Source organism: Mastigoproctus giganteus, chromosome 6 (assembly GCF_048544385.1).
Source record: "Mastigoproctus giganteus isolate SK-2022 chromosome 6, ASM4854438v1, whole genome shotgun sequence".
Taxonomy (NCBI): Eukaryota; Metazoa; Arthropoda; class Arachnida; order Uropygi; family Thelyphonidae; genus Mastigoproctus; species Mastigoproctus giganteus.
In genome coordinates, this window is record NC_143580.1 from 189,182,577 (window position 1) to 189,210,197 (window position 27,621).

The window sequence follows — 27,621 nt, forward strand, 5'->3', positions numbered from 1 at the left end:
TGTATGTATTGCATTTGTATTTTTATCATTATTATCATTGATATTGCTTGTATTAATATTTTAATCCTTATTATCATTGATATTTGTATTAATATTTTTATCATTGTTATCATTAATATTGTACACAGTTGTGTTGTTGGTATTGTTTTCAATTTGATCAATAATAACGCTGGCTGATACTGTAAAGTTGGAAGGTTCATTTTCTTGCCATACGCCTGCGTCACACCTGCAATCTAGGTATGGTACCCCCAGATGTGGGACCGAAATTTAATTTCCAATTTTTTTACTACAAAAATGAGTTTATAGAATATTGATTTGTGGACTTTGGCCCCCCGTTGATGGGGGCCCCAGGCAATTGCCCTTTTTGCCCATAGGATAATGCACCGCTGCCCACGAGTGACCTGTCAAAATGGCTAACCAGATTTGTTAACATGATTTTCCCTTTACAAAACCATGCTGTGTATCCTACAGAATTCCATTTCCATCTAAATAATCCTGAATCCACCCTTGATCATTGCCTCCATGATTTTCCCTACAACTGAACTTAGACTGGCGGTCGGTAATTTCCCGTTACACTGCCAGAACTGCCTTTATGTTCCAATTTACACAAATCCAACAGAATCTCTCTCTCGTTTCCAGTGATGCTCTCATAACTAGCCTTAATGGTTCAATTCACTCACTTGCTGCCTCCTTTAAGATTATGGGATATATGCCATCAACCACAGGAGCCTTATTCGCTTGTAGGCACGAAAGTTCTCATTAAATAATCATTTGAAATTTCAACATCATTAATTACATTTTTTTCAACTTCACTTCCATAATATCTCATTGACTCAAAGGGTTTTTTTATGTAAATATCGATGCAAAGTAACTGTTCAGTTCATCTGCAACTGCAGCTGTGTTATCTAATACTATCCCACATCCATTACATAAGGGTCCAATCTGATTTGTCCTTCTGTTCTATGCATTTATATTTGTGAAGAATTCCGTAACTGCACTTCTTTGCTTTCTTTATTCCTTATCCCCACTCTTTGCTCTCTCCCAGACTCAGTAAAGATACTATAGTGAAAATTATACTTCGCTTAATAAAACGTCTTCTCCTTCAGAAAGTGATGAACATAATTCAACCATGGGAGACCAGCATGGAACAGAACATCAGTGTTCTGCAAATTCTTTCCAAAATAAGAAATTGCCTGACTCCAATGAGATTTAAAAAGATCAACTTGAGTCAGAAATTAATGAAATACTTTTAACTATTTTGCTAAAAAAGTTAAAAGCCTAGAAAATATGGACTAAGATTAGCATTAGAAGAGGCATACGATGCATGAAAGCAAGCTTATGCAGCATCAGCCAAAAAAAAAAAAAAAAACCGCTCCCATTTCACCCCTCTGTTCCTTACAAATACCTGTCCAGCTCAGCCTTTAATTTATCTTACCTATCAACTTTCACAACAAAAGATGGAAGTCTGTTCCACCAATCAACTGCCTGCTGGCTAAAGGCAAACTTCCACACATCTATCCCTCAACTGTCTTTCCTCAATTTGAATTTTTCCCTGTCAGGTGATTATTCTGAGCAAGAGGAAGAATCCCATCAGCATTGAGCATGCCCAAACCATTCAAGGCTTTATACACCTCTATCAGATCAACTCGCTGGTGCCTAGTCTCCAGACTCTGTAATTTGCAAAACTTAAACCTTTCTTTGTAAGAGCACCCCTTTGTTTCATTCACTAATCTTGTTGCCCTTCTCTGTACTCGTTCCAGCAGCTCTACATCCTTCTTGAAATGAGGCCTCCAGACCTGTATACAGTACTGTAGGTGTGGCCTGACCATTGCCTTATACGAGGGAATAATCACCTCCTTATCCCTGCTAGAAAAATTCCTGTATCATTGACAATACACCATGAGCTACTCTTGTAGCCCGTATGCACTGCTCAGAGAACTTCATATCTGCCTGCACAATTACCCCCAGGTCCTTTTCATTCTCTACCACTGTCAGTGTAGTACCACAGAGTTGAGTACTTTACATTTGTCAATGTTAAACTTCATTTGCCACCTCTCAGCCCATCTGCTCAACCTTTCCAGATCCTATTGCAGCAGCATAGCGTCAGTGGTGTCCATCATCAAGAATCATTACTTATCAGTAGTGATTCTTCATGATGAAGCCCAATAGCTTCGAAACTATCCACTGGGTGGTGGTATCCTCTGAAATTAATTAACAGTAGTCTTCTCTACTAGAAGACTACTTGAAGTAGTGCAATACTGCTATCTCATTGAGAAGGCAACCACAATATGAGATACAATTAAAATGATGCCTTCTACACTACTTATGTAGTTCAAATTTATGGGTTAACTATGGTGTATTTACACCGATATTATATAGTTAATTACCAAAACCCATAAGAATTATGCCTTGTGTATTTCGTTTTCAAATTAATTTATATGTATCCCATGCATTTTTCTTCTCTGCCATATGTCTCATTAGTTCATCTGACATCCACTTAGGCCTAAACTTTGAATAATATTTCTTAGTTGGTATGTAAAGCCTAGTAGCTTCCAAGATAAGTTCTTTGAATGCTTCCCATTTTGAATTTGCTGTTGGTAACATCATCAGTTGGTCCCACTGTATAGAATTTAAATACTGTCTCAGACTGCCGTAGTCACCTTTACGAAAGCAAAAACCCTACCCTTTACCTCTGATGGTAGTTACCTCCTTGAGTAAATCCCACTATTCACTAAATCCACAAAAGGCTTGCTAATGTGTGAGGGACCTACCCACAAATTCCAGTCAATATCCGAGAAATTAAACCCCCCCTTATACGACTCTCTGATTTACTGGCTCACTCTATTTCCGTGTACCATTTTTTATTATACTCATCGGAGTCATTAGGCCTATAACACACTCCTACTCTCAATTTTGATCTCAATTTTGAGGTGCAGGTATACTTGTGTGTACACCAATTCTAGGAGTTTAGTAAATAAATTTGATGAATTTGAGGTATTGCTCAAAACATCAAAGGCAGATATTGTTGGAATATCAGAGACGTGGTGTCACACAGATATAAGGGATGCAGAACTGCAATTTGGGGAGTACAACGTCTACAGAAAGGATAGACAGGATAGGAAGGGGGGAGGGGTTATGCTATTAGTTAAGAAACACATAAAAACCAAGGAAGTGAAGCCAGTCGACATCGCTGGACAGTGCAGTGTTGAGTCAGTTTGGTGTGACATAAGCATTGGGAGATCAAAATTGAGAGTAGGAGTGTGCTATAGGCCTAATGACTCTGATGAGTATAATAAGGAACTGTACAGGGAAATAGAGTGGGCCAGTAAATCAGAGAGTCTTATAATGGGAGATTTTAATTTCCCAGATATTGACTGGAATTTGGGGGCTGGTTACTCACGCACTAGCAGGGCTTTTGTGGATTTATTGGATGATTGTTTTCTACATCAGCATGTTCGGAAGGCAACTAGAGGGAGTAATACTCTTGATTTGATTATCAGCAGTGATTCTTCATGCATTAAGAATCTGCAGATAAATGCCACTAGGTGGCAGTGATCACAGTGTGCTGAAGTGGGATTTACTCAAAGAGGTAACTACCATTAGGGGTAAAGGGAAGGGTTATTGCTTCCGTAAAGGCGACTACGATGGACTGACACAGTATTTAAATTCTATACAGTGGGACCAACTGATGATGTTACCAACAGCAAATTCAAAATGGGAAGCATTCAAAGAACTTATCTTGGAAGCTACTAGGCTTTACATACCAACTAAGAAATATTGTTCAAGGTTTAGGCCAAAATGGATGTCAGATGAACTAATGAGGCATATGGCAGAGAAGAAAAATGCATGGGATACTTACAAATTAACACATGACACAGAAGCCTATGATAGATACAAGTTGATATGCAACCAAGTTACAAAGGAGGTTAGGCAGGCGAAGGCAGATTATGAGAAATCCTTGGCAAGGGATGCAAAGAAAAACAGCAAAGAGTTCTTTACTTATGTAAACTCTAGAAGGAAGGGGATGAATCAGATTGGTCCACTTGATATTGATGGGTCAACTGTTGATGATCCTGCTCAGGTAGCTAACAAACTAAATGAATATTTTGCATCGACATTCACACATGAGGAGTTATTCAGCAAGGGGAATGCCAGAGGTGTATTCAACTCTAGCAGTAAGCTACAGAATCTTGAAATAACTGGGAGTAAAGTGGAGGAGAAACTGTTGAAGATAAACACAAGAAAGGCACCCGGGGTGGATGGAATCTATCCAGTTATATTAAAGGAGGCAGCAAAGGAAGTAAGCAAACCCTTAGCCATAATTATGAGAGCTTCCTTGGACTCAGGGGAGGTACCCATAGACTGGAAATGTGCAAATGTGACCCCAATTCACAAAGGAGGATCAAAGGCTGACACAAGTAATTATAGACCTGTGAGCTTAGCTTCTGTTCCAGGAAAATTAATGGAGGCACTGGTTAAAGAAGCACTGCAGGATCATTTAGACAAGACTTCAGTTATAGCTCAGACACAGCATGGTTTTGTTAAGGGGAAGTCTTGCCTGACCAACTTGATTGGATACTATGATGCAGTCACAAAAGAACTGGATGCAGGGAATAACTTTGATATTATATACTTGGATCTTAGAAAGGCTTTTGATACTGTTGCACATGAAAGACTGCTACACAAATTGGAGCAGTGTGACATTGGAGGCAAATTGCTGCTGTGTATAAAGGGGTGGTTGAGGGGGAGAAGACAGAGAGTGGTAATCAATGGACACTGCTCATCGTGGACTAATGTTATTAGTGTAGTCCCTCAGGGCTCAGTGTTGGGTCCATTATTGTTTTCTGTATTTATAAATGATATTGATGATGGTATATCGGGCTTAATGTCCAAGTTTGCAGACGATACAAAGGTTGGCAGGGTTGTCAAGGACACTACTGACACTATGCTGCTGCAACAGGATCTGGAAAGGTTGAGCAGATGGGCTCAGAGGTGGCAAATGAAGTTTAACATTGACAAATGTAAAGTACTACACATGGGAAACAGCAACCCCAGAGCAACGTATCAACTCTGTGGTACAACAGTGACAGTGGTAGAGAATGAAAAGGACTTGGGGGTGGTTGTGCAGGCAGATATGAAGTTCTCTGAGCAGTGCAGACGGGCTGCAAGAGTAGCTCATGGAGTATTGTCAATGATATACAGGAATTTTTCCAGCAGGGATAAGGAGGCGATTATTCCATTGTATAAGGCGATGGTCAGGCCACACCTAGAGTACTGTATACAGGTCTGGAGGCCTCATTTCAAGAAGGATGTAGAGCTGCTGGAATGAGTACAGAGAAGGGCAACAAGATTAGTGAATGGAACAAAGGGGTGCTCTTACGAAGAAAGGCTTAAGTTTTGCAAATTACAGTGTCTGGAGACTAGGCACCAGCGAGGTGATCTGATAGAGGTGTATAAAGCCTTGAATGGTTTAAGCATGCTCAATGCTGATGGGATTCTTCCTCTAGCTCAGAAAAATCACCTGAGAGGGCATAAATTCAAATTGAGGAAAGACAGATGTAGGATAGACTTGCGGAAATTTGCCTTTAGCCAGCGGGTGGTTGGTTGGTGGAACAGACTTCCATCCCTTGTGGTGGAGGTTGATAGCCTAAATAAGTTTAAGGCTCAGCTGGACAGGTATTTTGAACGAACAGAGGGGTGAAGTGGAAGTGGGTTTTTTTTTTTTTTTTTTTGGCTGATGTTGCATAAGCTTGCTTTCTTGCATCAAATGCCTCTACTAATGCTAATGCTAATGCTCCCAGTGCTTATGCCACACCAAACTGACTCGACACTGTACTGTCCAGCGATGTCGACTGGCTGCACTTCCTTGGTTTTTATGTGTTTCTTAACTAATAGCATGACCTCTCCTCCCTCCCTTCCTATCTTGTCTGTCCTTCCTGTACACATTGTACTCCCCAAATTCCTTATATCTTATATCTATTATGATGTTGGGACCATCTTTGTCTAGGAAGTTGGGCAGAGTTATGATTCATTTCCCACTCCAGTTGTGAACTATGAGAGGCGCAAAAGTGAAGCGCCATAAATTTAAGCGGCATAAACTGTCCTACCTGTTTTTATATATGTCATGCTGCATATGCTAACTACTGGACTACAGTTGGCCATCATCCAATGGTTAGCATGCACAGCCACAAATAAGGAAGCTGTGGGTTCAAGCCCACAACTTCCATTGTGATCTAGCACTGAAAATCAGACTGTCATTAATAATTCAGTATGTATGCCACAATGAATTTGTAAGCACTTTTGGTCTCAGCTGTCTGCAGAATAAATGGAAATTTATTTATTGTTAATTAGTTCTCAATCAGTGGTCAATATTTGTGCGGGACCCTCTTACTACGCTGATTCCCAGAATAAAAATATTATGTGACAATACTTTTTGTAAAAATAAGAATGTAATTCTTATTTGTAATGAGAATTACATTCTTAATCAAATGAGAAATGATTAATTTGTCAGTCACTGAAGTCACTGTATGTGCCTTTCATTTGAATGTACTTTTCTACACAAATCTGTTATAGCCTTAGTAATTAGTATTGCATATAATTGGAATATATTTGGTACTATCTGATGAATAATAATGGCCACATCTTTACCATGATTCTAAAGTTATTTCTGTTGTTTGTTATAGAGTATTCAGTATTTATTATTTCAATCACTGCTATGAGCTACAGCTTCCAAGAAAAAAGTTATAAGTAAGTTTCACTAAATAACTTTGCCATTTAGTATATGCATATGTGGTTATTTGGAATAATGGGGTAAGAAAAGTTGTATAGTTTAACTTTAAAATGATCATTACACTGTAAATAAAACAATTTTTCTCATAACCTATTTATTTTGTTATTTATTTATATTCAGCTGCCCCTGGTAGTCTACATTCTAGTCTACAGCTGCCCTTGGTAGTCCAAAGGCCACTTTGAAAGCACGTTTTTTCAAGGGCAGCACGAGGAAAGTAAAACTTCTTGATTATTGTTATAATAGCAAAGTTTATTTAATAAGAAATTTGCTTTTCTTATTATAAATTATAGAAAACAATGCAACACCACAAGTTTTTCTATTGTGACTGCCTGGGGACAGAGCTTGGGCTTAAGTTCTTAAAAATGAATGCATTTATCCAAATTATTGCAATAGTCAATAGGATCTAATAGTACTTACATTTCTGTATAAAGAACTTTATAAATCTAAATTAGTTTAAGAGAATAAGAAATGGATGCCTCAGTCATCACTGGGTTTGGAGATGTGTACAATCAAAGTAATAACTTTGGGTCACCATTCTATAACCCAGGATCCTTGCTAGATTCTTTTACAGGTGACAGTAAAAATTATAGTATATGTGATATAGTTGATGCTGAAAAACTTCAGAAAATAGGCTCTTAGCAGAGGAATATTTGATTTCTTTATAAAGAAAAGAACTCACCTCTTCTCAAAACAACTAGCTTATATATAGTGATAAAATGAAACTAAACACCAGCCAATAATAAAATAGGTGACAAGTTTCAGATAAACACTTTTTCTTGAATTTATCATGAATAAATGTATCAAATCTAAATAAGCAGCCAAGTAGTGTACGGAAGAATTTCCAACTGAAAATGTAATGAAAAGGCTGTTGAAAGCATGGGAAATGAATCTCCATCATTTCTACTACCCAGGTAGTTTGCATGTGCCATTTTATTATATCTCATATTGTGAATTCCTTCACAACAAGTTGCCGAGGTTTTGCACTACTTCGAATAAGTAATGCTTCTCTGGTATTACTTATTCTACTGTTACTTATTCTCAGATGTGCACCACCACCACCTAGACGACACCATTTCAAAGCAGGTTATATATGTGTGGGATGATAACTCTGCTAGCCACTTGTCCCTATTAGACTTAGAAAAACAAAAAAGTAGAGGGAAAGTTATTGTAGGAGAAGAAGAAAAAAAGAAACAGTGTAGAAGAATTAAAGGGACTCATAGACTCCATGAACAGGCAACACTTTCCCCAGTGGGGAAGACTGTTGTTACCTATTCTTGAAGCTGGTTGGCTTCATCATCGGCGGGTGGGCAGGCTACTTGCAATAGTGATAACCCAATTATGAAGTATAACTGCACAATATGAGAGAGGTTTGATGGTGTGCATGGTTTAATCAAAATATAATTCTTGACTAAATGTCAAAGAGTATGAAAAGGCTTTTTAAGCATGGATAATGCATCTCCATTATTTCTACTACCCGTCTGGGTGGTGATGCCCATCTGAGAATAAGTAACAGTAGTCTTCCCTACCAGAGAAGTGTTATTTATTTGAAGTAGTGCAATACCTGGGCAACTCGTTGGGAAGGTATTCACAATATGAGATATAATAAAATGATGCATGCATATTACCTGGGTTGTAGAAATTGGTTAGACAAGACTGCCCCTTAACAAATGCACGTTGTGATTACAGCATATTTGTATGCCTGTGCTGCATTACTTTTTTTAAACAGTGATTCCATTATTTTCCCTGGAACAGATGTTACAGATGTTGGAACAGGTCTGTAATTACTCACATTGCCTTTTGATCCCCCTTTTGAGTTTGATAAACTTTTGTCATCGCCTACCCTAAAGAATGTAGATGCAAAATACCTATTCAATTTGTCCGCAACCTGAGCAGAGTCATTAACAGTTAACCCATAAAGATCAAGTGGCCAAATGTAATTCAACCCCTTCCTTCTACTGTTAATATAAGCATAAAAGCCTTTGCTGCTTTTCTTTACATTCTTTTCCAGAGACTTCTCATAATCTGCCTTAGCTTGCCTAACTTCCTTTGCGACTTATTACAGACTAATATATATCTACCATCATCATCATAATCATCAGCCATTTTCAATCCACTGCAGGATGAAGCCCTCTCCAGCAACTTTCCAGTTCCTTCTGTTTTGAGCACTGGCCATCCATTTACTACCCACAAACTCATGAATTTCATCTATCCATCTCCGCCTTTGTCTTCCAGGTTTTCTTCTAGTTCCTCTTGGGTACCATTCTGTTATTTTCTTAGTCCATCTGTCATCATATCTCCGAGCTATGTGTCCTGCCCAAGACCATTTTAGTTCTTTAGTTTTGATAAGAATCTACTTTACTTGAGTTTGCTGCCTAATCCATGTGTTTCTCTTCTTATCTAACAGTCTGATTCCCAATATAATTCGGTCCATTCTTCGCTGTTTAGTTCTCAGCTTCTCTTCCATTCTTTTGGTGAGTGCCCAAGTTTCACTTCCATAAGTTATGGTGTACATTGGTTCATTATTTTACATTTCAGAAATTGGGATATTGCTCTTCCGTATGTGACTATATTTCCTGAATGCTATCCATCCAAAATTTATTCTTCTCTTGACTTCAAGCCATTTATCATTATTACAGCTAATAACTTGTCCCAGATAAGTATATGACTCCACCTTTTCAATTACTGCTCCTTCAATTATTATTTCCCCTTTCTGTAGCATGCTTGTTCATAATTACTTTTGTTTTAGCCATATTCATCTTTAGTACAAAATCCTTACTAAATGAGCATAACTGACTAAGATTTTCCTCTAATTCTTTGGGATCGTGGCTTATGACCACAATGTCATCTGCAAATCGTAAATGGTTTAGGTACTCTCCGTTCACATTGACTCCTTTCTGCGACCAGTCTAATCTTCTGAAAGCTTCCTCAAGGGCAGCAGTAAACAGCTTCAGAGATATTGTGTCTCCTTGTCGAACTCCTTTCTCAATTTTAAATTTCCTACTGTCTTTCTAGTCTAATAAAGGAGGTAGCACTCTCATATATTTTCTTCAAAATCATAATATATGGGGTATCTATGTCTTGTTTTTCCAGTGCCCGAAACATTGCCTTATACTGTATGGAGTCAAATGCCTTTCCATAATCCACAAATGCCAGGCATAATGGTGTTCTTTTTCATTTGCTTTCTCCATTAGCTGTGATATTACGTGAAGGTGATCCATAGTTGAGAATGGGTTTGAGCCCATCACCACCAAATACGGAGGATGCGGAAAGGTCAAAGGAATGACCACTGCATATTCACGGAGCAATATGGCCTTAGTTGCTAATGCTCCTAAAAAAAAAAAAAAAAAAAAAGTTGACAATCTGAAAATGGCAGAAGGTTATCAAATTGTAGCAGGATACTTAATGATTTTGTAATAACTGAAAGCAAAGTTGAGGAAAACTTGTTGAAGTTAAACATAAGAAAAGCACCTGGGGTGGATGGGATATATCCAGTTATATTAAAGAAGGCGGCAAAGCAACTGAGCAAACCCTTAGCCATATTTATGAGCATCCTTGGATTCGGGGGAGGTCCCCATGGATGGACTGGAGATGTGCAAATGTATCCCCAATTCACAAAGGGGAATCGAAGGGTGACACGAGTAATTCAGACCAGTTAGTTTAACTTCTGTTCCGGGTAAAATAATCGAGTCACTGGTTAAAGATGCATTGCAGGATCATCTAGACAAGACTGCAGCAATAATTCAGACACAGCATGGGTTTGTTAAGGGAAAGTCTTGTCTGACAAATTTGATAAGATATTATGATGTGGTAACAAAGGAACTGGATGCAAAAAATAATTTTGATATCATATATTTGGATTTCAGGAAAGCTTTTGACACTGTTGCGCATGGAAGACTATTGTACAAATTGGAAAAGAATGGTGTTAAGGGTAAGTTGCTACAGTGGATAAAAGGATGGTTAAGTGGGAGAAGCAGTAACCAATGGGTACTGCTCTTTGTGGACTAATGTTATTAGTGGCGGCCCACAGGGTTCGGTGTTGGGTCCACTGTTGTTTTGTATATTTATCAATGATATTGATGAAGGTATATCAGGCTTAATGTCGAAGTTTGCAGATGATACAAAGGTTGGCAGGGTTGTTAATGACAGAAATGGCAGTGTGCTACTGCAACAGGATCTAGATAATTTGGGCAGATGGGCTGACAAGTGGCAACTGAAATTTAACCTCGACAAATGCAAGGTACTCCATATGGGTAGAAGTAACCCCAGAGAAATATACCAACTGTGTGGTACTACACTTAAGGTGGTAGAAAATGAAAAAGACCTGGGAGTAATTGTGCAGTCAGATATGAAGTTTTCTGAGCAATGGAGACAGGCTGCCAGGGCAGGTTAAGGGGGTTTTGTCAATGATATATAGGAATTTTGCTAGCAGGGAAAAGCAGGTGATTGTCCCTCTGTATAAGGCAATGGTCAGGCCACACCTTCAGTACTGCGTACAAGTCTGGAGGCCTCATTTAAGGAAGGATGTAGATTTACTTGAGCGTGCACAGAGAAGGGCAACAAGATTGGTGAGTGGAATGAACAGATCCTCTTACCAAGAGAGGCTTAAGTTCTGCAAATTGCAGTGGCTGGAGACTAGGCACCTGTGCGGTGATCTGATTGAGGTATATAAGGCCTTGAATGGGTTGGGCACGCTGAATTCTGATGGGATCCTTTCACTTGTTCAGATTACGAACCTAAGGGGGCATAAATTTAAATTAAGAAAAGACAGATGTAGAATAGATGTGCGGAAATTTGCCTTTAGCCAGAGGGTGGTTAATTGCTGGAACAAACTTCCATCTGTCGTGGAACTTGACGGGTTAAATAAATTTAAGGAGTTACTGGACAGGCATTTGGAGGGAATGGTGTGATTTTTTTTTTTTTTTTTTTGGGTGATGCTGCATAAGCTCATCACTTGCTTTCTTGCATCACATGCCACTGCTACTACTACTATCCTGTCCTAAAGCCAGCTTGCTCTTTCAGTTGATTCTCATCAAGTATTCTTTTTAATCCAATTCCAATTTCACAATTTGTAGATGTGGGATAACAAGCTAATTGGTCTATAATTTCCAATTTTTGATTTATCTCCTTTCTTGTGCAGCAAAACTATGATTGCATTATTCCACTGCTTAGGCATCACACCTTTTCGAATGCACTTTGTGAAGAGTCTTGCCAGTTTTTGTGTTATGTCTCTTCCTCCCAATTTTAACAACTCTACAGTAACTTCATCTTCCCCCGGGGCTTTCTGATTCTTCATTTTCTTCAATGCATGTTCTACCTCATCAGGAAGAATATCGGGTATGTCGTATGTGTTGCTACTTTGCAATCCATCTTCCCCACTGCTGGCATCATTCCCTCGCTCCTTGTATAATTCTCTATAGTAGTCTTCTGCTATTTGAATTATGCCTTCTCTGCTGTTTATAAGTACACCATCGCTATTCTTCAGTTTCAATATCATTTGTCTTTCTGTATTACTGCTCATGGCTGCTGATTTAAATCCTTTGTTTTCCCTTTATGCTTGTTCTACTTTTCTTGTGTTAAATCTTCTTATGTCCTCTCTGAGTCTCTTTCTAATGGCTTTGTATAACTCAGTATACTCAATTTTCTCCCTGTCAGTGTTTTTCTTGCTTTTGATTTGTCATCTTCAGTTCATCATGACAAGTGTTTCTTGACTAATTTTTTCTTCTTTGGATTTCTTTTTCCCTATAGGTTTCTTGGGCTTTATCACTTTCAGAAAGTTGTAATATTCCTCGTCGATATCTTGGTCCTGAGCAGTCTGCAGAAGCTCAAACTTGTTCTTAAGTTCCAGTACGTACTGCTTTTTCTCCTCTTCTGTTATCTCAAAGACCTTTGTATTATTTACTCGAGTCAGTTTTTTCCTTTCCTACATCTATATCAAGTGTACATCTTACCATTCTGTGATCACTTCCAACGTTTACCTTAATCAGGATGGTAACATCATTCACAATATATCTTCTGTTAGTGAGGATGAAGTCGATTTCATTAGTAGTTAATCCATTTGGACTCTTCCATGTCCACTTTCTGTTCACCCTTTTCTTGAAAAAAGTGTTCATTACTGACAGTCCTTGAGACTCTGCAAATTTCACAAGTCTTTCACCTCTTTCATTTCTTTCACCAATTCCAAAATTTCCTATAGTTCCCCTTTCTGCGCTGTTTTGTCTTTTTCCAACCTTAGCATTGGAGTCCCCCATAATAATAGTGTAGTGGGTTTTCTGCTCATCTAGAAGACTCAATTTTGGTGTACATTTTTTCAACCTCTTCATCATCATGGCTCGATATTGGTGCATAAATCATTATAATCTTTAGCTTGTACCTCTTAGAAATCTTGCATATTAGTCTTGAGACCCTTGGTGATGTACTTTTGAATTCCAAAATGTTGTTTTTAAAATCTTTATGGACCAGGGACCCAACTCCACCTTCACTCCTTTCACTGTTTCCATTGGTGTACAGCAGATTTCCACTTGATAAACTTATAAGTGATTCATTTCTTCTTCTTGTTTCAGCCAAACCGATGATATTCCAATTCACCTTTTCTAATTCCTTTTCCAGCCCTAATATCATGTCTTCCCTGATGAGTGATCTTACGTTAGCCAGAATCCATTGCTAATCATATCCGGGTAAAAGCCTCAGCCATCATATGTCAGGCCAGAAAGGCTACCCCTAATCTCACCCGTAATCAAATGAAAGCGTTAAATGAACTTAAGCAGGATGAAGATATTGTGGTTCTGCCAGCAGATAAGGGTAGATCTACAGTAGTATTGAATAGTGATGATTATCATAAAAAAGCACTAGATTTATTACAGGATGATAATACATACAAGGTCATCCGGAGAAATCCTCTAGCCGGTTTAGAACAACATGTTAATAAGATTTTACAGCTCTGGTTAAAAACGGGTAAGATTTCTAAAGAAAAGTTCTGGTCTATGTATGCAACGGGGTGTCAGCTGCCCAGGTTTTATGGGCTGCCGAAAACACATAAGGTGGGGGTCCCGTTACGACCCATTGTTCCTTTTGTTGAGAGCCCTACCTATGCTTTGTCAAAATTCCTGGCGCAGCTGATTTCTCCTATAGTGGGACGGTCCATGTTTGTTGTTAAAGACAGCGTGGATTTTGTGAACTTCGTTAAAAGTCAAAATGTAGGGGAGAATGAAATAATGGTGTCGCTAGATGTGGTGTCATTATTTACTTGTATACCTATAGCCCATGGGGTGGAATGTGTAAAGGTGGCACTGCAAAGAGATGATACCCTAAGTACTAGATCGCACCTAAGTGTAGAGGATATATGCTGTGGCGTAGAATTATGTCTTTTGAGTATGACTTTGCTGTATAAAGGAGTGATGTACAAACAGGTTCACGGCACAGTTATGGGTTCTCCTGTTAGCACCATTGTCGCAAACCTGGCAGTGGAAGAGTTAGAAAATAGGGTTTTTACAAGTTTGGAGTTCCCTATGCGCAAGTGGGAGAGATACGTGGATGACACGTTCACTTTGGTGCAAAAAGGGGAGAGAAGAGGATGTAGTTGGCTTTCTCAATGATTTCTCCTTTTATACACTTCACCTCAGAGGTGGAAGTGAATGGTTCCCTCCCATTCCTGGACCTAATGGTGAGTAGAGAAGGCTCCAGGCTTAGTACTACAGTGTTTAGGAAGCCTATGTGTAGGAGCCAGTACACCCACTATAGGTCAGCACAGACTGCCCATCATAAAAACAGCGTGGCCAGGGCACTTTTGGGTAGGGTTAGGACGCATTGTAGCACCTCTGAGGAGAGAGAGAAAGAAATTGGGCGAGTTATGGCGGATCTTATGAAATGCAGTTACCCCCAGAGGGTCATTGATAAATATAATAGAGCCGTGGAGCCTAATCATTTATATTCCCTACTCTCCGGGCTTGTCAGATCGAGTTTCAAGAATGCTACGTGACTTTCAGACACGCTGTGTGCAGCTTCCGGGTCGGAAGTTGCACACAGTGTTGTCACAGGTCAAAGACCCCATTTCTGGGGATTCTAGTAATGGGGTCGTATATGAGATCGAATGCCCGGACTGTGGGGGAGACAGGACGGCGACTAAAAGACCGTCTGGGGGAGCACATGCGAACTATACAGACCGCAGAGTTCAATAAGTCCGCCATTGCTGAGCATTATTGGGAGAAACATCATCAGGTCTCCCCGGTGAATGCTGTCATCCTTGACCAGGCGCATAGGTTCTGGGACCGTAAGTGGCTAGAGAGTTTGTGGATAGGCTCGTCTGAGAACAATAGTATGAATAGGGACAAGGGTGTTCGATTTCACCCCCTACTAGAAGCTGTGGTCCTGGCAAAAGACGAGCGTTTTATATTTCCACGCTTCCGAGCCGCTTCCGGTTCTGGATCGTATGGAAGAAATATTGAGCATGCGCCTGGTCAACCACGTGTGCTCTGAGCCTGTTACTTAAGGATGTGTTGCTTAAACATCATTGTTGTTGAGAAAGGAGGCGGAAGCCTCCGAAAGCTTCAGTCAATGTTTTATCGCTTTTATCTTTATTGTATTTTAAATATTTTATTTGTTTATATTTTATTGTATATTAAAGTTTCATCGTATATTTATTTTGTAAATCAGTCTTTTGCATATATCATTCTACAGTGTAGTATCGTCTGGTACATTTTAGTTTCTAGTATTGAACCATTATAATTAAACGGTTGCTGTATTTGTTTTAAATTCTGGATATGTACTCTCCCAACCTTAGAGGCCTTTTTGAAGATATTGATGTAAGAAGTGGGGTTCCCCAAGGATCAGTATTAGGACCACTGTTGTTTTTAATTTTCATAAACGACATTGATGAAGGGATAGAGGGCGTGATGTCTAAATTTGCAGATGATGTTAAAATTGGTAGAGTAGTTAATGATCACTGTCAAGCTGAGCTTCTTCAGAGAGAACTAGATAGACTTCAGGAACGGTAAGAAAAATGGCAGCTATGCTTTAATCCAACAAAGTGTAAGGTATTACACCTGGGAAACAATAATCCCAAAATAACTTATTCACTTGGTGGAGTTCAACTAAACCCAGTACTGGAGGAAAGGGACTTGGGTGTTGCAATGCGGTCAGACATGACATTCTCTGTGCATTGTAAACAGGTTGCAAGGATGGCCCATTGTGTCCTATCGATGATCTATCGAACTTTTGCAAGTATAGATAGGGACGTGATAATCCCATTATACAAGGCTTTTGTTAGACCACACTTGGAATACTGTATTCAAATATGGAGAACGCACCTAAAGAAAGATATCGAGCACTCATGAAAGGGTGCAAAGATGGGTAACTTGCCTGGTGAGATCGGCAAAAGGGCGTCCTTATGAAGAACGACTTTGAATATGTGGGTTGCAGAGTTTGGAAACTAGACACCTTAGAGGAGATTTGATTGAGGTGTTTAAGGCTCTGAGAGGCATCAGTAAAATGAATGAGGACGAAATTTTCAAGATTATAAATGACACTAGAACTAGGGGACATAAATTCAAGTTATGGGGGGAAATGTGTAGATTAGACTGCACGAAGTTTTTTTTAGCCAGCGAGTTATAAATTACTGGAATAAGTTGCCTACATGGTAGAGGCTGACAGTTTGGGGAAATTCAAAGGTCATCTGTATAGTACTTTTGGGTGAGGGAAGCACATAGGATGATAGGTTTAATTTCCTTTTCTTTTATTAATTATTATTTATTTATTTTTTATTTTTTTATCATTGTTATATTCAGGATTTTTTTTGGCTGGTGTAGCCTAAGCCATAGGCTATCTTGCACCATGCGGCCATTACTAATACTAATACATGTAAAGCTTATCTATGCAATCTGTAAGAAATATTGCCATATACTTACATTATTCGGATGACAATTACAATTTTAAGGGGTGATGCAATTTCTTTGAACACCAGTGTATGTCTACGTGTCTTATAACCAAGACAATTTAATGTAACTTTAAGAAGCAGCACCCCTGAACATCAGAGTCACGTGCCACCACTGCTATCAATCAATTATAGATTACCTAAAAAATTGGTCTGGCCATTGAATAAAAACAAAGTATCGGGGTGGATACTGCTAGAAAAAGTTCCAGTAGTAGTAGTAGTGGAATGTGATGCAAGTGTATGAGCTTATGCAGCATCAGCCAAAAAAAAAAAAATCACACCATTCTCTCCAAATGCCTGTCCAGTTCCTCCTTAAATTTATTTAACCTATTATCTTCCACAATGACAGATGGAAGTTTGTTCCAGCAATTAACCACCTTCTGGCTAAAGGCAAATTTCCGCACATCTATTCTACATCTGTCTTTTCTTAATTTGAATTTATACCCTCTTAGGTTCGTAATCTGAACAAGTGGAAGGATCCCATCAGAATTCAGCATGCTCAACCCATTCAAGGACTTATATACCTCAATCAGATCACCGCGCAGGTGCCTAGTCTCCAGCCACTGCAATTTGCAGAACTTAAGCCTCTCTTGGTAAGAGGATCCCTTCATTCCCCTCACCAATCTTGTTGCTGTTCTTTGTACATGCCCAAGCAAATCTACATCCTTCCTAAAATGAGGCCTCCAGACATGTATGCAGTACTCAAGGTGTGGCCTGACCATTGCCTTATACAGAGGGATAATTACCTCCTTTTCCCTGCTAGCAAAATTCCTATATATCATTGACAAAACCCCATGACCTGCCCTGGCAGCCTGTCTCCATTGCTCAGAAAACTTCATATCTGACTGCACAATTACTCCCAGGTCTTTTTCATTTTCTACCACCTTAAGTGTAGTACCACACAGTTGGTATGTTTCTCTGGGGTTACTTCCACCCATATGCAGTACTTTGCATTTGTCAAGGTTAAACTTCAGTTGCCACTTCTTAGCCCATCTGCCCAAATTTTCTAGATCCTGTTGCAATAGCACACTGCCATTTCTGTCATTAACAACCCTGCCAACCTTTGTATCATCTGCAAACTTCGACATTAAGCCTGATATACCTTCATCAATATCATTGATAAATATACAAAACAACAGTGGACCCAACACCGAACCCTGTGGGCCTCCACTAATAACATTAGTCCACGAAGAGCAGCGTCCATTGATTACCACCCTCTGTCTTCCCCTACTTAACCATCCTTTTATCCATTGTAGCAACTTACCCTTATTACCATTCTGCTCCAATTTGTACAATAGTCTTCCATGCGCAACAGTGTCAAAAGCTATCCTCAAATCCAAATATATGATATCAAAATTATTTTTTGCATCCAGTTCCTTTGTAACCACATCATAATATCCTATCAAATTTGTCAGACAAGACTTTCCCTTAACAAACCCATGCTGTGTCTGAATTATTGCTGCAGTCTTGTCTAGATGATCCTGCAATGCATCTTTAACAAGTGACTCCATTATTTTACCCGGAACAGAAGTTAAACTAACTGGTCTGTAATTACTCGTGTCACCCTTCGATCCCCCTTTGTGAATTGGGGATATTTGCACATCTCCAGTCTGTGGGGACCTTCCTCGCGTCCAAGGAACTCTGCTACTTTGAAAAGGCGGCAAAGCAACTAAAAAACTTTGCTTAGTTGCTTTGCCGCCGCCTTTAATATAAGTGTCTAGATCCCATCCACTCCAGGTGCCTTTCTTACGTTTGACTTCAACAATTTCTCTCTGCCTTGCTCTCAGTTATTACAAAATCATTAAGCTCCCTGCTACAATATAATAACCTTCTGCCATTTTCAAACCTTAGTAACTGCTCATGTGTGAATGTAGATGCAAATTACTCATTCAGTTTGTTTGCTCTCTGAGCAGGATGATCAACAGTCGAACCATCAATATCAAGTGGACCAATCAGATTCATCCCTTTCCTTTTAGAGTTTATATAAGTAAAGCAATCTTTGCTGTTTTTCTTAGCATCCTTTGCCAAAGATTTCTCGTAATCTGCCTTCGCCTGTCTAACCTCCTTTGTCACCTGATTACAGACTAGCTTATATCTGCCATAGACTTCTGAGTCGCTTGATAATTTATATGCATCCCATGCATTTTTCTTCTCTATTACGAGTCTCGTTAGTTCAGTAGATAACCATTTAGGCCTAAACCTTGAACAATATTTCTTAATAGGTATGAAACTTTTAGTGGCTTCCATGATTAATTCCTTGAATGCTTCCCACTTAGAATTTACTGTTGCTAACATCGTCAGTTTATCCCACTGTACAGAATTTAAAAACTGTCGGAGACCACTGTACTCGCCTTTACGGAAGCAAAAACCCTTTCCTTTACCCCTGATGGTAATTAAATCTTTAAGTAAATCCCACATCAGTACACTGTGATCACTGCCACCTAGTGGTTCCTTTATCTGCAAATTCTTAATACACGAATGATCACTGCTGATAACCAGATCAAGAGTATTACTTTCTCTTGTTGCGTCTCGAACATGCTGCTGCAGAAAACAATCATCCAATAAATCCACAAAAGTCTGACTAGTGTGTGAGTGACCAACCCACAAGTTCCAGTCAATATCTGGGAAGTTAAAATCCCCCATTATAAGACATTCCGATTTACTAGCCCACTCTATTTCTCTGTACAATTGTTCATTGTACTCATTCGAGTCATTAGGCCTATAACACACTCCTACTCTTATTTTTGCTTTCGCAATGCTTATGTCACACCAAACTGACTCAACAGTGCACTGTTCATCTATATCAACTGGATGCACTTCTATAAGACAAGACTGAGTTTTAGAACGATAGAAATCAACTGAGTTATCTTTGCCCCACTGGAGAATTACCTGGAGATCGGCATTTAAGGAACTGGTAGCAGATATTTGAGAAGTTGAAGCTGATTGAGTAGGGCGAGGTTTCTCAAAATGGAAAGTGGAATGCAATGTGCTATCATCGGCAAAACTATGGATAGGATTGTTAGTCAATGGAAGAAGGTCATTAATGTAGAAGAGGAAAAGATTGGGGGAAAGAACTGAACCTTTGATTTTTTTTTTTTTTTTTTTTAGGAGCATTAGTAACTAAGGCCATATTCCTCCGGTGATATGCGGTGGTCATTCCCTGACCTTTCCGTATTTGGCGGTCACGGGCTCGAACTCCGGTCTAATCAAGAAGCATGTGCTACGCACTGCTGCTCCTGCCCACATGGCTACGGAGGCGCCTCTGAACCTTTGGGGACACCAGCATTAGTGGAGAAGTTAGAAGACAGAGAGCCATCTACCATCACCCTCAGTGAGCAATCAGAGAGAAAACCGGATAACCAATTACAAAAAACAGTTGGTAATCCATAAGATAGAAGATCCCATGCATTTTTCTTCTCTGTCACGAGTCTCCATTTGATAACCATTTAGGCCTAAACCTTGAAAAATATTTCTTAATAGGTATGAAACTTTTAGTAGCTTCCACAATTAATTCCTTGAATGCTTCCCACTTAGAATTTAATGTTGGTAACATCGTCAGTTGATTCCACTGTACAGAATTTAAACGCTGTCTTAGACCACTGTATTCACCTTTACGGACGCAAAAACCCTTTCCTTTGCCCCTGATGGTAATTATATCTTTAAGTAAATCCCACATCAGTACACTGTGATCACTGCCACCTAGTGGTTCCTTTATCTGCAAATTCTTAATACACGAATGATCACTGCTAATAACCAGATCAAGAGTATTACCCTCTCTGGTTGCCTCTCGAACACGCTGCTGTAGAAAACAATCATCCAATAAATTCACAAAAGTGTTACTAGTGAGTGGGTGACCAACCTACAAGTTCCAGTCAACATCTGGGAAGTTAAAATCCCCCATTATAAGACATTTTAATTTACTAGGCCACTCTATTTCTCTATGCAATTGTTCATTGTACTCATTCGAGCATAGCCAGGCGGGCTGGAGCAGCAGTGCATAGTCACATGCTTGTTGATTAGACCTGGGTTCGAGCCCGTGACCACCAAATACAGAGGATGCGGAAAGGTCAGGGAATGACCACCGCATATCCCCGGAGCAATATGGCCTTAGTTGCTAATGCTCCTAAAAACCAAATAACAAAACAAAACAAAAACTCATTCGAGTCATTAGGCCTATAACACACTCCTCCTTTTATTTTTGCTTTCACAGTGCTTATGTCACACCAAACTGACTCAACAGTGCACTGTTCATCTATATCAGCTAGATGCACTTCTTTTGATTTTATGTTTTTCTTAATTAACAGCATGACCCCTCCTTCCTGTATCCTTTCTGTACACATTGTACTCCCCAAATTCCAATTCTCCATTCCTAATATCAGTGTGACACCACGTCTCTGATATCCCAACAATATCTGCCTTTGATGTCTTGACAAACACTTTAAAATCAAATTTATTTACTATACTTCTAGCATTGGTATACATGCACCTATTCCTAGTTACCCTGACACCTCCCATATAACCATCTGTTTCATGATGACTGCCATCAGTCCCTGAAACCCCCAGCACCCCTTGCTCCAGGTCACTACTTTTTCTAATAGAAGTTGCGCAAGAATCACCTTCATCTCTGCCTGCGACTACTTTTAACCTTTTAGTCTGTGAATCCCTCCCAAGCTAGCAGTTTTCCGACCCACCTAACACTGCCTCGATAGCATCAGCAAGTATTCTTGCACCCTTTCTATTTAAGTGTATCCCATCCCTGTAGAAGCAGTCTCTCCATCTCCAGTATGGGAGATGCTAAGTGTATTACTGTTTCTAGTAAACTTGAGAGTAGATATTTCCAAAAATGAACTTTTCCAACAATTCTCTGCCTTAAAAAAGTTTCTGTATTCCAAAAAATAAAGAAATGATAAAACAAAATGGGCCTCAAAATCATGTTTTGAGAAATGGCAAGAATTTTTTTTTCCGTTGATTGAGTGAGTTTTTTAAAGTTTTCAGTTATTTATTTGCATTACTAGCTCATAGTGCAAATACAGAACATGTTTACTGACTGATGAATGAAACAGGCTGGAAATTTTTCCTCCGATTTTTATTTTATACAACTACATGGTGCCATGTTATGACTTCTACAAACTAGTGAAAGATAATATGGGAATAATGAAGGCATGATGTTCTAATAAATATGTCTCACTTTCCGAAAGATTTTTAAATCTTTCTGAAAGTTTATTTTTTTCATTAAATTGCGGTTTGTGTGTTGTGTATGAATTTGAAGAAAATGTCAAATTCTGTTAATTTTTTCTCATATAATTTTTAAATATGATACAATTGAAGTCATTATATTACATTTCTGTTGAAGTTTATTTATGATAGATAGTAATAAATAATTTTCCTTTTTAACATTGCTATAATTTATGCACCACGTTCCATTTTTCTAGAAAACTGAATATTTCCAATATTTCCTTGGCTGTGTGTTGCAACAATTCCTTATCTTACAGTGAAAACAGTAAATATTTTTTTCTAGTTTAGCACCTGCATATACGATTAAAAATGTAAATTTGAGATTTCAAAATGTTCATCATTTAAATCAAATGTGCATAATTCTTACATATTTTGTCTCATTTTTTTTCACTATAATTTCTGGCAAATGTCCTGTTTTTCCTCTGTGTGAATGTGGTCACCATAGTTTTGATGCAAATTCTTCAGCTCTCGATTTATTTAGTTTTATATTTTGACATAATTAAAACTATATTCTGATATAGTTATATTTCAGATATCAATTATGCTCATAAGAAATTTAAACATTTGTATTATTGCTAAAGAAAATCACAGAAATGTTATAATTTTTAATATATAACTTCCAGTATCTTAGCATTATAGCTATGCTTTTTTTTTTTTTTTTTTTTTTTTAAGGTGGTCTGTATGTAAAATGCTTCAGAGTCTTTTGATAGCAAGCTATGGAAAAACATTTGAACTTCCAGCTGTTTTGTGGGGAATGTCAAAAAATGATGTTACTGATGTGCTTATAACTATATTCATTTTAATATCTGAAATTCAGGCATGCAGAGGTAACATTCCGTTTTTTTTTAATAAGTGCTGTTTATTAATGAATATTTGAAAAGTTACAAAAATTATAGATTACAATCTAAAATAAAGTATAATAATTCTTAAAATGGCATTTCTAGTGCATTAATATACTGTATATTAAATGGTGGGTACCCTTTTCCAGGAGAAAACAAGCTGTAGACACCTCCGTAGCCAGGTGGGACGGAACAGCAGTGCGTAGTACACGCTTCTTGATTAGACCGGGGTTTGAGCCCGTCACCACCAAATACGGAGGATGCGGAAAGTTCAAGGGAATGACCACCGCATATTCCCGGAGCAATATGGCCTTAGTTGCTAATGCTACTAAAAACCAAATAACAAACAGCTGTACCAGTTTTGCAGGGTTGATGGACAAGCTTGAAGCGTATAAGGTATTCTTGGAGATCAGCAAACTTTTGATCAATTGCATTGGTGATATTCACTCCATCCACCTCTGGCTCTATTTTTATAAGTACCTTCAAATCATCACTGTATAATATGATGCAGCGCTGGCTACAAGCAGGTTCAGCCACTTCTGTCGAACAGGGCTCTGCACTCAAGTGGTCTGTATAATAATATCATCTGCATCTTTTCAGCATTTCCATCAATGCGCCTACTGCTGTCTTAATGTTTAATTACCCTCATTATCGTCACTTGAAGAGCTATAAAATTTGAACATTTGAATAGTGTAAAATTTGAAAAAATAAAAAATTAATAAATCACTATTACAAAAATACCCCATAATAATAATAATAATAAAGTTTTGCAAAGCACCCCAGTACACTGCAAGTAATTCATGAACATGGTACCACAAATTTTGGGGCCTGCCCTGATATGATGTCATGACTGTTTGTAATGAATTGCACTAATATGCAAGTAAAATGATGCCAGAATGGACCCCTTCTTGGAGAATGCCTGCAATGACGTTACTTGAGAAAAAGCTTAAAAACTGTTTGTTATTTAGCACAATGATTCTCTCCCAATGTGTTCCATTCACAAATTGAGGTCAGGATTTTGTGCTGGCTCATATGCTCTTGAATGTTAAAAGTCTCTTCTTATTTTTCAGTGTTCACTCCAGATGTTGCTTTGACAGTTGCAGTGTCTTTGTAGTTAAATATGGCTCCTGCATAGGATAAGGCAGATTTTTCCAAACTGTGGGGCACACCCCAGGGATGGGGGTGAGAAGCAAAGGCCTCTATTACTGGATATTTTTAAGTATCACTTCTGCAAAAATACATCCAGTATTTTTTAAATGAAAATAAAATCAACAAAAGTGAAATTAATTAACATGACAAATTTTCTCCAACTGACATTGAATGCAGGGCAGTGACCATTTATTATGGTGCTTGCAAATGAAGACAAATTGAGTTGGTGCTTGTCAAATTATGACATAGGCATGATCTGCCACCATCACCATCAGGCAAATGCTAATGACACAGATAGTTATGTGGTTGAGCTGTTTGTTGCATTAGCATTAGTAGAGGCATGTGATGCAAGAAAGCAAGCTTATGCAGCATCAGCCAAAAAAAAACAAAAACAAAAAAAAAAAAAAAAAAAAAAAACTTCCACTTCACCCCTCTGTTTGTTCGAAATACCTGTCCAGCTGAGCCTTAAATTTATGTAGGCTGTCAACTTCCCCAAGGGATAGAAGTCTGTTCCACCAACCAACTACCCGTTGACTAAAGGCAAATTTTCGCACATCTATCCTACATCTGTCTTTCCTCAGTTTGAATTTATGCCCTCTCAGGTGATTATTCTGAGCAAGAGGAAGAATCCCATCATCATTGAGCATGCTCAAACCATTCAAGGCTTTGTACACCTCTATCAGATCACCTCGCCGGGTGGCCCCGAGTGCCAAGCGGTATTAGTGACCGCAGTGCCTTTTTCATAGTGATTATCTGATACGCTTTACTGTAAATATGTTTCTCCTGAGTTTCGCAAGTCCGTTAACTCTTGAGCATTATTATTAAATAGATCTTTCAAATTATATAACCCAGAAAGGAAAGTACCTTTCTTTAACCCCCTTTTTTATTTTTCATCAATACTAACCTTCTCTTCGCTTGTGTCACTAGGTAGCACCGCTATTGCCTCCATGTGGCAGGGCTGGTAACCTGGGAGAAAAAGATAATCTCCCGGGGCCAAAAAGAGCACATCATGAGTAAATCAAACTCGGACTTATCTGGGCTGCCAGATACACCCCAGACATCAAAAAAGAAAGATAGTTCTATTGCAGGAACTTCAAAACAGCAGAAAACTGACTCTGACATCTATCCTTCTCCAGCTTTCCTGATCATGCACTCAACTGGTGAAAATGCAATTGGTAAAATCTCGCCATTTAGAGTACAAAAGGAATTAGAAAGCAGAGCTGGAGCTCCTAAGTCTGTAAAAAGACTTAGGTCAGGAGATATTCTGATCGAGACCTCTAATAGTAAACACTCAGAGCAGCTCTTGAATATTAATCTCTTTGCTGGAATACCAGTTACTGTGACACCCCATAGATCACGGAATGCCTCTAAAGGAGTGATCTCTGACTGGGATTTAATAGATGTGTCCGAAGAGGAGCTTGAAGAACTTAAAGAAGAAGGTGTTATACAGGTCAAGAGAATTTCCACCAGAAAAGAAGGAGTTCTGACTCCTACACGCAGTCTCATTTTGACCTTTAATACACCACATCGCCCAGCATCCATTAAGGCTGGATATCTGGTCTGTAATGTCAGACCTTATATTCCAAACCCACTACGGTGTTTCCGATGTCAGAAGTACAGACATTCCCAGACAGCTTGCCAGGGAACTCCTGCTTGTGCAAAGTGCGGGTCAGTTGAACACAACTGCGAAGCCTGTATTGCACCCCAACCGATATGCCCAAACTGCAAAAAAGATCATCCCGCTTACACTAGAACATGCGATTGCTGTAAAACTGAGAAACTTATTCAGATTTATAAAACCAATCATGATGTGTCCTATCAAGAAGCAAAGCGAAACATCTTACCACCAACCCTTGCAAATAGATCTACGTATGCTCAAATCACCAAAAAATTACAATCAACTGTATCGCAAACTGAACTAACAGTATCCCCAAAAGAGTCTTTCTCGAACTACGTAAAAACACTGTACAATGCAACTCAAACTCAGGCAGTCAATACGCCAGTTTCTATACCAATCAAAAATCTCCACCCCGGACGAAGGATGCAAAGAAAAACAAATCGTAACTTCTCGTCACCAGCAGGAAATGGATACTAAGGAAATACCCACAGATGACCCGGTCCTACACATTTTTGTAGAAGAAGACATGGAAGAAGAAAGGCCCTACTTTCGAAAGAACGATAAAAACAAGAGTGAAAAACAAAGAACCTCAGCACCAAGAAAACGCTCGGAAAGTCTAACTAGAGATAAACAATAATTCAATGGAATTGTCGTGGTTTCTGTGCCAATATTAATGACCTGTACTCCGTAGCCGAGTGGGCAGGAGCGGGAGTGCAGTAGCACACGCTCTTTGAATTAGACCGGGGTTCAAGCCCCTGACTGCTGAATACGGTCGATCTGCCAACCCGCACTGGACCAGCGTGGCAGATTATGGTCCATTTCCCTCAGCATGAATTGTTGAGGAGGCTACCACCCTGCAGTGGGTTGATAATGGCTGCACTTTACTTTTTACAACCTTACCTCTAAATACACACCAATATGTCTCTGCCTCCAAGATACGTATTTCAAATCTCAAGACACACCAAAACTGTCTTATTACAATATCTTTAGAAAAGATAGAACCGATCAAAATATTGCACATGGTGGTGTAGCTGTTATAACAAACCCATATGTTCCTGTCAAACAGGTCTTACTGAACTCTCCCCTCGAGGCAATAGTGGTCTGTGTAGCTGCTGACATCCATATTACAATCTGCTCCTTATATATTCCACCAAGCTTTTTCATCCAACAGAATGATCTAAACAACCTCATATCTCAACTCCCCACACCTTTCCTCATTCTGGGAGACTTAAATGGTCATCACACACTATGGGGTAACAACAATATCGACCAAAGAGGAAAACTAATTGAAAAATGTTTAGATGATAACAACCTTCTCCTTCTAAATGATGGGTCACCTACTTATGTTCACCTTCCTTCCAGAACATATACTGCAATAGACTTGTCTATCTATTCAGCAACTTTGTATCCTACTCTAAAGTGGACGGCAAACAATGATCCACTGCATAGTGATAATTTTCCCATTACAATTGAATTACTGAATAAGCCCTCTTATCATCTTACTAGAATTCCTCGGTGGCTAATTGATAAAGCAGACTGGGAGATGTATAAAAAAATTAGCTAAACTGGACCCTGAAATTATACAAAAATCCCCAACCAGGGAAGCAGTTGAGTATGTCACAAAAACTATATTACATGCAGCAGGAAAAGCTATACCAAAATCCTCCTCAAAATTACCTGAACACCCAAAAATCTGGTGGAGTGACGAATGCCATGCAGCAAAAAGAGACCAAAATAAAGCTTGGAATACTTTTAGGCACTATCCAACCACAGCTAATTTCATTCAGTTTAAACGCGTTAGAGCAAGAGCGAGGTATGTTAGACGCAGTAATAAAAAGGCCGCTTGGATTTGCTTCACTTCAACCATCAATCAAGCAACTCCCACACATAAAATTTGGAAAACAATCAGAAAAATGAGTGGTAAATATCAAACGACACCTCAGCCTATCATGGAATGGAGAGGGTAGAACACTTCTGACCCTACCCAAATTGCCAATATACTAGGGGAAACTTTAGCCAAAACATCAGCAACAGAAAGTTACATACCAGCCTTCAGAAGATTCAA

The 27,621-nt window shown here is 38.9% G+C and overlaps 1 protein-coding gene across 1 annotated transcript in view; it reads left to right on the top strand.

Annotated features, from left to right (window-relative positions):
- Arv1 (ACAT-related protein required for viability 1) overlaps positions 1 to 27,621 on the top strand; it is a 494,559-nt gene that overhangs the window by 444,811 nt on the left and 22,127 nt on the right. Inside the window, exons 5-6 of the mRNA XM_090376364.1 lie at positions 6,684 to 6,747; positions 22,623 to 22,777. Coding sequence (XP_090232490.1) covers positions 6,684 to 6,747; positions 22,623 to 22,777 — 219 coding nt within the window. The remainder of the gene's footprint in view (positions 1 to 6,683; positions 6,748 to 22,622; positions 22,778 to 27,621) is intronic.